Here is a 15,275-nt window from a genome sequence, read left to right as displayed (position 1 = left end):
GCGTGTAATGTTCAGAAATGTTTTGCCTCCCAAAACTTCCGGTGAATGAGCAAATCAATTTACAGAAATACTCATCATAAACGTTGATAAAATATACAACTGTTATTCAAAGAATTATAGATACACTTCTCCTTAATGCAACCGCTGTGTCAGATTTCAAAAAAGCTTTACGGCAAAAGCAAACTTTGCAATAATCTGAGTACAGCGCTCAGACACCAAAAGAAGCCATACAGATACCCGCCATTTTGGAGTCAACAGAAGTCACAAATAACATTATAAATATTCACTTACCTTTGATGATCTTCATCGGAATGCACTTCCACGAATCCCAGTTCCACAATAAATGTTTGTTTTGTTCGATAAAGTTCATCTTTATGTCCAAATACCTCCATTTTGTTCGCGCATTCAGTGGAGTAATCCAAATGCACTGTGCTCGCGCAGTAAGTTCAGACGAAAAGTCTAAAAAGTTATATTATAGTTCGTAGAAACATGTCAAACGATGTATAGAATCAATCTTTAGGATGTTTTTATCATAAATATTCAATAATATTCCAACCGGACAATTACTTTGTCTTTAGAAATGTAAAGGAACTCGCCTAACTCTCATGGGAGCGCGCGAGATTGAGCTCATGTCATTTTCTCAGTCATCTGACTCCATATGCGCTTATTCTCTCCCCATTCACAGTAGAAGCATGAAACAATGTTCTAAAGACTGTTGACATCTAGTGGAAGCCTTAGGAAGTGCAAAATGACCCCGCAGACACTGTGTATTAGATAGGCAATCACTTGAAAAACTACAAACCTCAGATTTCCACACTTCCTGGTTGGATTTTTCTCAGGTTTTTGTCTGCCATATGAATTCTGTTATACTCACAGACATCATTCAAACAGTTTTACAAACTTCAGAGTGTTGTCTATCCAAGTCTACGAACAATATGCATATCCTACCTTCTGGGCCTGAGTAGCAGGCAGTTTACTACAGGCACGCGTTTCTGCCGGATTTCAAAATACTGCCCCCTACCCGTATGAAGTTAAGTAAAAATACTTTCAAGTGCTACTTAAGTAGTTTTTTGGGGTATCTGTACTTTATTTTTATATTATTTTTTTTGACTACTTTTACTTTTACTTCATTACATTCCTAAGGAAAATATTGTACTTTTTACTCCATACATTTTCCCTGACACCCAAAAGTACTCGTTACATTTTGAATGCTTAGCAGAACAGGAAAATAGTCCAATTCACACACTTATCAACCGAACATCCCTGGTCATCCCTACTGCCTCTGATCTGGCGGACTCACTAAACACACATGCTTTGTTTGTAAATTATGTCTGAATGTTGGAGTGTGCCCGTGGCTTTCTGTAAATTAAAAAAACAAGAAAATGGTGCCATCTGGTTTGCTTAATATAAGGAATTTGAAATGATTGATACTTTTACTTTTGATACTTAAGTATATTTTAAACCAAATGCTTTTATACTTTTACTCAAGTAGAATTTTACTGGGTGACTTTTACTTGAGTCATTTTCTATTAAGGTATCTTTACTTTTACTCAAGTAGGATAGTTGGGTACTTTTTCCACCACTGGCTTTATGGAACCGATGTCTAAAAACTCCAGACCAGGGTTGTTTCTTGTCTTGACAACCGGTCCGGACTTCCCATGGCAGCCATTGTTCTAGTGTGTCTGAACCGGAACATGCAGATCACTGCAGATCTCATTGACATGCCTGGCATTTCCCTACCGAGATTGACATTACCATAACTATGCTGAAGAAACCCTGGTAAACACTTCCTTTGAATGCCCTCTTCATAACGCATTATGGATTTAGTCATAGATGTTTAGGAGCAGTTAATAGTGCCTATGTTGTGCATTATTATGCATGATTCATAGCTCAGGCGTTCTAAATGTGCTTATAATACATTATGAAGAGGGTATTAATAGGAAGTGTTACCGAAGTCATGGGCCTATGTCTACAGATCTCCATGATAACCTCAACTTCTTGAAGTTGGATTTCAAGGATGGGACAGTACACAATGGACTGAGAAGAGGAAGCCTAATGAATAAAAAGTAATAACCAACCAGACACTTGCCAAGTCTGGATATGTCTTCCCAAGGGTAGATGATGGAGCACCTATCTGGCAGGCTCCATTTGGATGCCCAGGATCCTTCCATGATGGTATCTTCAATACAGAGAGCAATATGCATGCACAACTCGAACTATCGCATTTAGAAATCATGGACATGCATTGATCGGCAGATCCCAGTGATGCACAAAAGATGGGTGTGTCATTCTGATACCATAGTTGTGGGTTCAATGTGCAGAAAACATGAAAGCAGACTTAGTGTAAACATCCCTTTTTAACACCCTGTGGAAAACTGCAGCTGAAGAGGTTTGTTGTCCTGAAGCCTGATGATGTGATTAGGCCTGTTATGTAGCTCCAGGAGGCCTGGGACAGAGGAGGCAATGTTCCCCACCTCTCTCGTCCTATGTTGCCATGGTAACATGTTATGAGATGCAAACAGAGACACAGATGGACGGAGGGGAGGGGAGGGAGGAGAGGGTTTGAAGGGTAGAGGAGAAAGGGGACAACAAAGCTGTGGTGGAGGGAGAGATTTTGGATAGTGGGATGAGCTGGTCTGTTGGAGTTAGCTGTAGGCTATTGCTCACATCCTGTTAGGATGGCTAAGATAACTGAGGATTAATGGTTGTGAGTATTGGGACAAAACAAGTTACTGAGCTTGGACAAAACAGGTTACTGCCAATTGACTAGGCACCCGCCACTAACAACAATCTCTCACTCTCGCGCTCCATTAAGTGGCTTATATTGTGGGTATTTGTGGGTGTTGAATTTAGTAGTTTGCTAAAATTCGATGTATGCAAATGTTTTACTCTGTACCGTAGCTGAGAGTAAATGGAAATCAAATCTTTACAGTAAAACCCAAAAGAACAATATAGCACAGGATTTAAGCAAACAGATTAGTCAAACAGAGCGTTGCAGCGTTAGGTTCATGCATTATTTAACTGTATGGGTTTTTATTCAACCGTCCGCTAAGTGGGAGGCCCAGAGCTCATATCTCATTATCTGCAGTGACGAACCAACAGTTAGCTAGGAGGTGAGAGGCTTACTGATTATAATGTGGACACCAGGGTGGATGTGTTGTTAACCGTGTCATCTCTAAAGGGGTCACCTCTAATTCCACATTGCACACACACATACACACACCCTGCTCTGGGGGTGTGGGCTTTTATTTGCTTAAGAGGGAAGAGTGCCCCCCACTGACCCTCATGTAGTACTGCAGCAAGTGGTGTCCTACAGTATGTCCCAAGTGCTCTATACAGTATTTCAGTATATATTGTATACATAAAAGCTGGTTCACTTCTGGATGACAGCATGTAGGAATAAGGAATTCTTTGTTTCCGTCATGGTTTAGCTTACGTCCAACAAAGTAATGTTCCCTGAGTTATCCTGAGTTTTCCCTGACCTATGCAGAAGCAGTAAACCTGAAAGTTTCTACTCAAAACAAATCAAGTAACATCGCAGGTTCACCCAATGTCAACAAGTACTAGACAGGTAGAATCCCACACATGATCCCACACAGAGCAATAAAATAAACTCCTGTGGAGCTTTAGATCAGTGTTGAGTAGAGAAATGGGCCTCTAGTCTAGTATGCCCAGGGGGTCCTCTAGATTTATGAGTTACTGTAAGTCTGGATGCCTGGGCCTCTCTTCCAGAGTCAGGTTTTACACCAGATTTCTCTCACACACACACACTCCACTCTTCCAGTATTCCAGGTTACACTTGCAAGACTTTTTTTGCTAAGGCTTTAAATCCACAATGGGTTTTGTAGATGTTTGGGGCAGAAGAGGAGGTTGGGGACACCTGCCAGGAGCACTCGGAATACTCTAGCAAATAGAATCGGGTGCTGCAGCGGAAGCCTTTAATTGGTGGGTGCTGTAGTGTACTGTGGCACTGTGACAGATCTATCAAGGGAGCGCTAAATGGGCTGTAATGCCAGGCTGCTGACTGTCAGTCAGGATTGAGACTGAGAGGAAAACATGTTGAAGATGAATATTCATTGGACGTGGGTGGATGGCTAGAGTGAGCTGCCGCTGAAGAGAGAAATTGATTTGTTTCGGACTGAATCACACGTTTTGTGCGTATGTGGGTGTGCGTACAGTCTGTGCATGACAAATGAGTACAAGAGAAAATACAGTGTGATGATGAGTCAAAAAAGTTGAATCAAAGTTGAACATGACCCTTTCGTCAGGCGGGAGGAAAACTCTTTCTCTCTTTCTCTTTCCATGATGACCCCTCCCATGTGATCTCCTCCCATCCTCCTCCTTCAAGGCGTCTTTAAAAGGGAAAGGAGGAGGAAGAAGGACGACAGTGTTTCTTGTTCCATATAGCCCAGGAGACTCTAAATCAGAGGCGCCATTATCTCTCCAGACTCAGCTGTGAGTCTGTTTGTTTTGGAGACGGATCACATGCGCGCACACACTATGTCAGGGGGTAGTGGGGAGTGGCTTGGAAATCCCCCTGCCTTATACTGAGGAGATAAACAAAAGCCCCTACTACTGTTCGTCTGTGTGCATGACAACCCCTAGTGGTCGACATACAGCATTACATCCATGGTCGAGCACTTCCTAGATAAGTGATCTGGCATGACACACATTCACACTTCAATTCACTCTCACCTCCCTTTTACCCCTAGTTTAGAGGATTGTTGAGTGTGTTTCTATTCACACCACTGAGGGTGTGTTAATTAGAGCTTGGCTCAATATGTAGCCTAGAAGTCCTAGGTTGACTTCTCAGGTGGTTCAATGTTTGAGGTTGTGGATGCCAGATCGTCTATTAATGTCTAAAAATAGATGTACTGTAGCCAATGGGCAGTAAAGCTGGCCTAATGGATTTTCAGGCCTGCGTCTGTATTCACAAAGCGTCAGAAGAAGTGCTGATCTAGGATCAGTTTTGACTTTTAGATCATAATGAATAAGATGACCTGATCCTAGATGAGCACTTTTAATTAATACAGGCCCTGGTTGTATTGCTGCTGTGATGACAGTGGCAATATATTCACAGACTTCCCTTGCCTGGGGCACTAAAAGAGGAGTCCAACAAATGTTTGTAGTCTAAACAGATGATATTAATCTAATAGTTATTTAAACTAATAGTTGTATTGCTTATTTGAATTGAAAGGCAATGTTATGTTTATTTTTTTCAAATATGTTATTAATCATAAGCTATATCTTACTGTAAACTTGACATTTTTATTTTAGGCCACTGTTTGCATTCTCCCCTACAATGTGTTAAAATCATTCAGGACACTTGCATAAGTAACATGTAGACCTAATCTTAACCTGCTTCTGTGTTTATGTTTTCTGCAAAGTGAAAATGCTAACGAGAATGACAGAAATTAAAACTATTTTAGGAGCGGGAGGATGATGTAGAAGGGGAACTTGGGTATACCATGGGCAGAGGTCTCCCTGTCAAGACCCATTAAGCTACTGAATCCTGACCCTCTCCTCAGGGTGCCTGGCATCATGGGAAATGGTTCTTCTCTTCTTCTTTTCTCATTTTTTGTTCTTTTTTTCCCCCGCTCCTCTTTCGTTATTGTGGTTATGGTCGGAAAGCATCTGCCTGGACTCAAAGCTGTCTTCCTTCCCTGAATCACGTTAATCGCTCATCATTTGTGTATGTTCTATCCCGACGAGCTACGCATCACTGGATATGAATGCATAACACCGCTGGCCTCATAATGTGAAGTAATAGATTCACAGCACATGTTCAGTACAGTAACTATGGAGCTGTTCCATCGGCTCACTCCAGGATTAAATAGAATATACTGTGTACATTTGATTATCCTTGAAATTATTGTGTACAGGGATTATGAGCATGCATTGGGAGAAAAAACAATTGGAAATCAGAATTTTGTTAGTGCATAGCAGGGATACTCACAAAAATATATATTTTCAGTTTTGGGAATATATTTTGGATTGATAAGGATCTTAATGGAAATTTACACACACGTCTCTTAAATTGTTAAGGAAGTTGACATACAATGTTTAATGTAATTCCTATTCTACTCTAACTAATTCTGTCCTCATGCTGACTTGTACTTCAACAGGACTCTGGGTCAGGAAAGGAACCGGATATATCAAGAAAGAAGGAGCACAGCTGACATGGAGTTTTGTGGCCAACCAGCTAGGATACTGGCTGGCTGCCTTTCCCTCAACCACAGGTACAGTAACTATGTCCAGAGATGGGCAGTATTTCCTTTACATGTATTTGAAATATGTATTTAAATTACTTCTGAATATTTTTCCATTTGTATTACAATGGGCTGAATTACACTCCGAAGTATTTTGTAACAAGATACTTTCGAGAGCTGTAATTTGTATTTTCAAAATACAAAATACTTTATACTTTTTTTTTGTATAGCTGTTCACAATTTGTGTCTCCCTTTCCACCCTACATTGGTATCAGAAGTCTGATGGCACTATGGTGTGATAAGAGCATCTGCTAAATGAACTAAATATAAACGTACATGTAAAAATTAACAATATCAATGCACGCTGAGTATTATTCTAATGAGCTCCGTCCCGAAACAAGGCCAATAATAGTACCTAGTGTGCTTTGCAGTTAATTTTGCTATGTTCATTTTCACATATACATATTGGTAATTTAGCAGACATTCTTATCCAGAGTGACTTACAGTCCCTGCATTCAACTAATCTAGATAAACAGCATATCACAGTCATAGCAAGTAAAACGATTCTGTAACCATTACTGAGAATGTTGTTGCTGCTCGGGCCAACTACTTGCAAGTGTATTTTCTCGTTTTAAAATACATAATACATGCATTTGAATGAAATAAATTACAAAATACAAGTATTTTGTCATTTATTTTTGATACATAGATTTTTTTATGGTATTTTGTAATTGTATTTTGTGAGTTTTGCCCATCCCTGACTATGTCAACGATGTAGTCAGGGATGGGCAAATAACCACCCACAAAACCCAAAGGAAAACAGGCTGCCTAAGTATGGTTCCCAATCAGCAACAACGATATACAGCTGTCCCTGATTGAGAGCCATACCCGGCCGAAACAAAGAAATACCAAACATAGAAAAAAGGACATGGAATGCCCACCCCAACTCACGCCCTGACCAACCAAAATAGAGACATAAAAGGATCTCTAAGGTCAGGGCGTGACACCGTTAATGAGAACGCTGTACCCCACAGAATGCACTACCATACCGTATTTTTGGAATCTAAAAACCTTGACCTGTAAATTGACAGTAATTTACTAGCTAATGTGCTGCCAGTAATTTACTGTAGTACAGTACTAGATTGTATTTTTGGAATCTAAAACCTGTTCCGGTAATTTACTGGCTACAGTGCTGCCAGTAATTTATTGTAATTCATTACCACCCCACAGAATACAGTACCATTGTCATGCCCTGACCTGAGAGATCGTTTTTATGTCTCTATTTAGGTTTGGTCAGGGTGTGATTTGGGTGGGCATTCTATGTCTGTTTTTCTATGTTTGGGATTGCTTTGTTTCGGCCGGGTATGGCTCCCAATCAGGAACAGCTGTACATCGTTGTTGCTGATTGGGAGTCATACTTAGGCAGCCTGTTTTTCCTTTGGGTTTTGTGGGTGAATATTTTTCCTGTTTAGTTTTGTTAAACCTGACAGAACTGTTGCTGGTCGTTTTTGGTTTATTTTTGTAGTGTTCATTCGGTCCATTAAAATTATTCATGATGAACACATCCTCCGCTGCACCTTGGTCTCATTTTGACGAAGGCCGTTACAACCATACTCTATTTTTGGAGCACCAAACACCTTTTGAACACTAGTGTTATTGTTGTTTCTGGGTCATTAACATATTTTGAGGCATGCAATGTAAGAGGCTATTTTTCCCACCCTTTAATGAGAGTGCTGTACCAATTTAACTGATATGTGGTAGTAGTTCCCTAACAATTTAATGTTTGTAGTGGACAAATCAGAGTGGCAGCATGTCTCAAACATTTAATGGTTGAGTGTTTAGCTATCTCCTTTTGATCGGTTTTGCCCTGGAGTCACTGCCAGTTTAGAGGCTTTTGTTAAGGCCTCTACAAGTGCAAAGTTTAGAAGCCTTTGTTAAGGCCTCTACAAGTGCAAGTGATATAAAACACCAAATATTCATTGGTATGCTGTAATATATAATTGCATATTCACTGTTACCAATTGCTGTAACTTTATTACAATACAATTTCACAAACTACTGTATTGCTGTTTTGCTATATATTTACTGCAGCATTCTGTAAATTATAGTGCATTGTGGAGAAATGTTGTGGGAGGGGAACAATATTTGGATCATTAACATATTCCGAGGCATGCCTTGTAAGTAGCTATATTTATTGCACCCGTTAGTAAGAATACTGTACCATCTAAACTAATATGTGGCAGTAGTGCCCTAACAATTGAATGTGTATAGGGACAGGTCAGAGTGGCAGCAAGTCTTAAATCTTTAGTGTTTGAGTGTTTTGCCAAGTCTGTTTTGCCCTGTAATCTATCGATGTTATGTTTTATACCAGCGCTCTGAGATGTATCACTTTATCAGAAGCACATGATCAATGACGTCCGAAGCTTCATTTTTTTTGTCGAACAACCACCTGATTGGTTTTGGTAGAAGACGTCATCTAAATCATTTGTCTGTTCTAAATTATTTTGACCAGCAGGTGCCACTAGTGTACACTGTGTTGATCAAAACCTTGAGTAATGAACCTGTTTTTGACACAATTGGCTGGAAAGCCTCAATGCTTCTAGAAGCTTCTTTTCCCCACCACTACTGTAATAACAGACAGTTTGGAAGCCTTTGTTTAGGCCTCTAGAAGTGCAAGTGATATAAAATACAAAATATTCATAAATATGCTGTAATATACACATACCTAGCAGCCAACCTTCTTGCACCAATCCCATGTAATTGCAGTAAAATACCAATATTACGATTACAGTAGCATTTACTTTCTTAGTATTGTACTGTATCGTTGCTCTGATATTACAGTAATTTACAGGAATCTGGTAGCAAGTTACTCTGAATATTACAGTAATGTGCTTGGCACTAGCCAGAGCTGGGCAAAGATACATCAAAAGGTATCTTGTTACAAATAATAAATACCTTGAAGACCAATGTATCCTTAACTACAACAACATTCTCAGTTACAGAAACATTTTACTTGCAATGACTGTGATATGTGTTTTGTTTAATGCTCTGGACAGGAACGTCTGCTAAATGACCCAAATGTCAATTTAAAAATGAACACATGCAAAGCAAACTGCTGGGTATTATTCTAGTGAGTTCCACACTCAAACTATTTGTTTGGGGGTGGAGCTCATTAGAATAATACCCAGCAGTGTGTATTGCAATTGTTCATTTTTACATTTTGGTAATTCACTCATCCAGAGTGACTTATAGTGGGTGCATTAAACGAGAATGTTGTTGTAGTTAAGCGGGCTACTTGCAGGTTTATTTTTGTATTAGAATATACAAATACATGTATTATAATTAAACTGTTACAAAATACATGAATTGTACTTCAGGCCAGTGAAATACAAATGACCAAATAGGTATTGAAATACCTAACAGAAATACTGCCCATTATTGGCGCTAGCTGCCTGCACTGTAAATCTGCAACAGTTTACCAACCACTATACTTCCACTAATGCACTGTAAATTTGGGAAAGACAGCATGTAGCTGTAGTCAGGTGTTACAGTAATATTTTGTACATTTGTGTTTCAGTAAAGGTCCTGTAACTCTACAGTAATTTACTAGCTTCTGTGCTGCCAGTATTTTACTGTAGATTTACAGTAACCTACAGGCTACTGTGCTACCAGTAATTTACTATAAAAATGACAGGAAATGTTTTACAGTGTACCCCTGTGTTGCAGGCTCAGCTTTGAACCCCATGGGCCTGCGAGATATCACCACCTACCACACCATCTTCCTCCTAACCATCCTGGGCTCCATGGCTCTGCTGGTTCTGGTGCTGCTCTGTCTGCTGCTCTACTACTGCAGGTTGGTATCAGGCCCAGCGTGTCTCAACTCAGGTCCTGGAGTAGTCAGTCCCAGTGTGGCACATTTTTGATCCAACCCAGCACTAGTTTTGAACAAGCTACTCTACGAGTCATCAAAGCACCAGGTTTAGGGTAAATTCCATTTAAATTCCAGTCACTTCAGGAAGTACACTGAAATTCCAATGCCAATTCTCTTCAATGCTTTTCAACAAGGAAAATGTGGAACTACTTTCTGAATTTAAATGGAATTGAGCCCAACCCTGTCGGGCACTTGCTTAGTTGAATCAGTGGCGTTATTACTGGCCTGGGTCCAAAATGTAAAATACAAATATAACCAATCCGGGACTCTATTTGTTGTTTAATTTCCTGTTTACATGGAGTCAAAATGTGATACATGGATGTGTGTGTTTGGTTGCATTCTCCCTTTAATCCTTCCCTGTTTTGTTTTAGGCGGAGATGTCTGAAACCACGGCAGCAGTACCGTCACGGCAAGATGCACGTCTCCTCTGGCATGGACGGCTCCAAAAGAGATCAATGCACCTCCATGTCCCACCTCAACCTCATCAGCTCAGGCCACATCCACATCGACACAGCTTCCTCCACCGGAGGTGACCCAGACGCCCTCAAATCAGACCTGTCCTCCACCCGGGATCTCCACAGCTCCAGGGAGGATTTCTTCCGGCACACTCCCCCAGGAAAGGCCCAGCGCCACTCCAAGGTGAACACGGACAGTATCACCAGACGTGGCGGTGGGGAGAGTTTTCCCATGAAGGTGACAACACGCTCTACTAACACTAACAACTTGGATCCTCAGCTGCTGCTCCGCAATGACACCCGCAGCTTCAGCTCAGCGGAGGATAATACCCATGATCCTCGACGTCGCCACAATGCCAATGACAACCAGGCTTACTCCTCAGATCCACCATCTCCACCACCTTTACTGCCTCCCTTCGCCGGGCACTACCAGGAGTACTCTGGTCTGCCCCCGGAGTACTCAGCGTCCCAGACCGGGGACCTCTTAGCCAGGCCCAACTCTCTAAACACCCAGCCCGGCCAGCTCATCTTCTGCCACTCCATGGACCAGATGAAGGAGAGCATGTACCGGAGTGTGGTGCCCACGCTGGTCATCCCGGCCCACTACATGCGCCTGTCGTCGGACCTGTCGGCTGTGGAGCAGGTTTTGGAGAGGCAGCAACAGATGCAGCATGACATGGAGGGAATCCAGGTTAGCATGACCCTGCCCAGGCAGCAGGGACAGGTACACCAGAATCAGCAGCAGAAACCACAGAACCAGCAACAACAGAATCATCAACAGGAGGACGAGGAAGGGGAAGAACCAGGCCAGCAGAGGGAGGACTCAGAGGGACACTCCAACTGGGCCTCAGACCCTAACGCGGCTCCAGTCCACATCCCGGTCCTGTTCAACGACAACACCATATCTCAGATGAACGGAGAGCTGCAGGCGCTGACGGAGAAGAAGCTTCTGGAGCTGGGGGTGAAGCCGCACCCACGGGCCTGGTTCGTCTCCCTGGACGGTCGCTCCAACTCCCTGGTTCGCCACTCCTACATCGAGCTGGGGGGAGACTCTCTCAGCATCCCTGGAGGAGGGGGAGGTGGAGGAGCCACGGGGAGTCATCATGACAACAGAGTAGACGTCGCTCGCGAAGCCAACATTAAGCAGCGGAAGGGAAAGGAGGAGAGGAAGGCCAAGGAAGCTAAGGAAGCAAAGGAGGCTGCAGCTGCGGTTGAGAGGAAGGGTCACGCAGGGAAGACCTATACTAAACTCCCCTGCATCGACACCACAGACCCCCCCAGCAGCAGCAGCGAGAGCCACGCTGCCATGTACTCTCCAGAGGACAATTCTCTGGCACCGCTGCTGGACGAGGCCCCAGAGACGACCCCCCGTGGGGGCACGTTCCCCCGGAAGGGCCGCAGCCGGGATAACAGCGCCCGGACCAGTACTACCACTACCACCAGCGAGGTGACACGCAGGGACTCAGCCACCAGCCCAGAGGATGGGGAGGATGCCGATGATAAAGACGAGGAGGGGAACAAGAAGAGTCCCTGGCAGAAGCGCGAGGAGAGACCCCTCATGGTGTGGAAGTAAGGTATACCTAGGGCTCTCAGGGAACATTGAGCTACAAGAGAACAGGGGGAGAAGAACCACTGTGTCAATGAATGCCTCATTTCTGACTGTGTCCCTTGTAGATTCTCTACAGAAAGAAGAGCAGAGAATGTGAGAGGTCTGTCTTTGAGAACAAAGAGAAAGATGTGTGTGAAAGAGATTATGAAGTGAGAATGGAAATCAAACAAAGAAGCACAATTGTCACATGAGTCGAAAGGACCAGGTGTTTTGAAGTCCCACTTTTGCTTGTAGTCATCACTCAGATCAGTAGCTATATCTGCATCTCTAAAAACATCATCATTGAGATCGGTAGCTATATCCGTATCTCTAGAAGTTTCACATGGCTGTGGATTTATTTATTTTTAAAATCATGATCCCTAAGCATGTGGATGGGAACAGAATGGGAGAGGGAACAAATGGGAGAGTTCCTCTGACTGGTTGGTATTCTGAGATTCTTGAGAAATGCTCAACAATGTTTTTCTCCACTGTGCTGTTAGTAGAATTCCTTGGAAATGTTACCTATCCGATTTTGCTGTTACCTTAGCATTAACCTCAAGTCATTTTTACAGACCTTTTGGGAGGCGTCAGCTGGCCAAACAGAAACTTTTGATTCCTATGGAAAACCAAGACTGTCGGCCAGAACTGGAATGAATTAGTATTTTTTTTTTTTCACTCTTTAATCTTGTTTTTTTAACAGATTAGATGGCCTTCTTTTTATGACTGAGTGGTACTTAATGTCATTGAGGAGACAGATCAATGTATTAAACATTGGAGAAAAAGGTTGCTGTTGTGATTGTGAAATCCTAATAAGTAAGTCCTAGAACCCAGGGTTTACAACAATGTTGTTGTTTCATTTTGTACTCAAAAATGTTCCTTGGAGATAATGGCAGAAAACCACCTCCACGTTACTATCACTGAAGCCTGGAGAATAATGCAAACCGTTTTGGTTGCCATTTTCCTTACTGACAGAAAATGTTAGTCATGTTTTTTGTCTTGCTTTACTAACCTGCTGACCTGGTGACTTGTAACATGAATATCTATGGAAGCATGGACCTGACAAAATTATTTGAAATGTTCATTAAGCAGCGTGGCTGGAAACAAATTAGAGCATCATAGAACATTTTGCTAGAACATTTTTGTTAGCTTAGCATTGCAAGTCTGTACCTTTTGTTGCAATATCAATGTATAGTCAGACATGGATTGGATGATACCGACATGTAAAATATTAGCTTTAAAAAAACAGAATAATTGGGTATTATTGCAAACTTGAAAGATGTTGTGAAAGGAAAAGACACTGAGTTGACTGAGTGGAAATCACAATTACCTAATGTTTCCATAAACTGTGCCATATTAGATTGTCAGTAATCTCCACTGGCTCATATTCTCAAAACATCTAATTATTAGCCTTCAGATAAATAAGACAGGAATCCATCCAGGTTTTCTCAGACCTAAAAATGTTAATGTCCAACAAATCACACCAAACAATTAGTCTCTTAAGTGCCTTTTTTAGCATAAAAAAGAATGGCTTGGATGTAAGGCCTCAGTATGTAAACCCAGCAGTTGTACCATTTGTACAGCCATTCAGAAAGCTACTGGCTAAACCAGGGGTTTAACACATACTCTGTAACATGTTTTTCTCATTATTTTCAGGTTACGATATTGAGTCATACACAATGTTAAGCTATTGTTAGCAAATCAACTTTGATTTAAACAAACAGTACTCAACCTTGATGATCAGGGGTCATTTGAAGGCAATCAAGCCATACACTCGCTATCAGGTTTATGAAGTCCAGTTGAAGTTCTATCACGTTGCCTTGTGGACTAATATACAGCACGGCCTAAAGAAAATCAGGTGTAGGACCATGCCTAAGATACACAGCAATGGTCCTCTTCATTTCAAACCTGCATTGTCACAATCCCTGTTTTAAACCCACAGTTTTTTTTATTTGATAACATCACTGTCACTGCTCTTTCTCTCTCCCCCCCTTTCTCCATTCAAAAGTATGTGAATGACCCTTGAAAGTCTCTTTTTAAAGATTGATACTTTCCATGTTTTGAGTTACTGATTTGATGCTAGTATGTGAAGTGGTCTCCTTGTGGTTTGAGACTCAGGATCACAACGAACATGCATGTTCCTCCTCTCGTGAGCATTTGTGCTGTTGTGGTCTTTTTTTGTCATAGAATCAGCTTCTCTCAACTTCAAAATGGTTTGATGCTTAAGCTTGCAGAATTGAGCCACCTGTCTCTGTGAATAAACCAGCTCAGCTCTGATATGGAATCTCCTTAGACTATTTCAGAGAGAGATGCTATGTTTGTTTCTTTTTTGGGGGGGCCAGGGTATGTTTTTGGGATGAAGTTAACATCCAATGTCATTTAAGGGATGAGGTTGGCTCGAGAACACTAATAGCTATATTGGCCCTACGAGGCACTACTGAATAGTGTGTTCTATGTGGTCTCATTAGAAATTGACATCAGAAATTGTTCTGAGGACAAGGATAATACTGGTGTTTGACATCTATAAACAAGACAGTCCGAGCTTTGAAAGTGTGCCAAGTCTCTCCACCCCTGTCAGTGCAGTGTTCTGATTAAATATGACTTGAGAAAGGTTTTTTTTGTTTATTTTTTTTAACCATTCTTTTTGTATATGTGAATGCCTGGCTAATCTTAATTCCTATAGGCCTACTGTTTGAGTGCTTATACAAGGTCAGTTGTTGTCTCCTAGGCAACAGACAGAGGGATGATGTGCTGTTATGGTAAACTGGTGCCACCTCCTTTCCCCCTCAGATCTATATTTCTGAGGCAAATCTTTGCTAACTTTTATTGCTTGTTATTAATAATGTTAATATACAATCCAATAATTAAAGCATTTAACAAGTCATCTGTGTGCCTGGAATTTGTACTGTGTGCGTGGAATCAGCAGCTCACTTACAATTATTTTTCGATGCATTTTTTGTCCTAATGTCATTCAGTTAGCTTTGAACAAGAACACAATGCATTAACCATTTTTGCCTAGTGAGAGCCACTGCCAATAGTTATCCGCCAGGTGGCATAGGCCTCTCCTACACCGTAGACTGGGGAGACAAACAGAT

At 41.7% G+C, this 15,275-nt stretch overlaps 1 protein-coding gene across 1 annotated transcript in view; it reads left to right on the top strand.

Annotated features, from left to right (window-relative positions):
* Positions 1-15,062, top strand: part of fam171a2a (family with sequence similarity 171 member A2a) — a 62,113-nt gene extending 47,051 nt beyond the window's left edge. Inside the window, exons 6-8 of the mRNA XM_014192623.2 lie at positions 6,126-6,239; positions 9,936-10,062; positions 10,512-15,062. Of these exons, the coding sequence (XP_014048098.2) occupies positions 6,126-6,239; positions 9,936-10,062; positions 10,512-12,168 (1,898 nt within the window). The 3' untranslated portion in view covers positions 12,169-15,062. The remainder of the gene's footprint in view (positions 1-6,125; positions 6,240-9,935; positions 10,063-10,511) is intronic.
* Positions 15,063-15,275: the final 213 nt, after the last annotated feature.

Source organism: Salmo salar, chromosome ssa03 (genome assembly GCF_905237065.1).
Source record: "Salmo salar chromosome ssa03, Ssal_v3.1, whole genome shotgun sequence".
NCBI classification, from domain to species: Eukaryota; Metazoa; Chordata; class Actinopteri; order Salmoniformes; family Salmonidae; genus Salmo; species Salmo salar.
The sequence above is the reverse complement of the archived record's forward strand: the minus strand, read 5'-3'. Positions and strand labels throughout refer to the sequence as shown.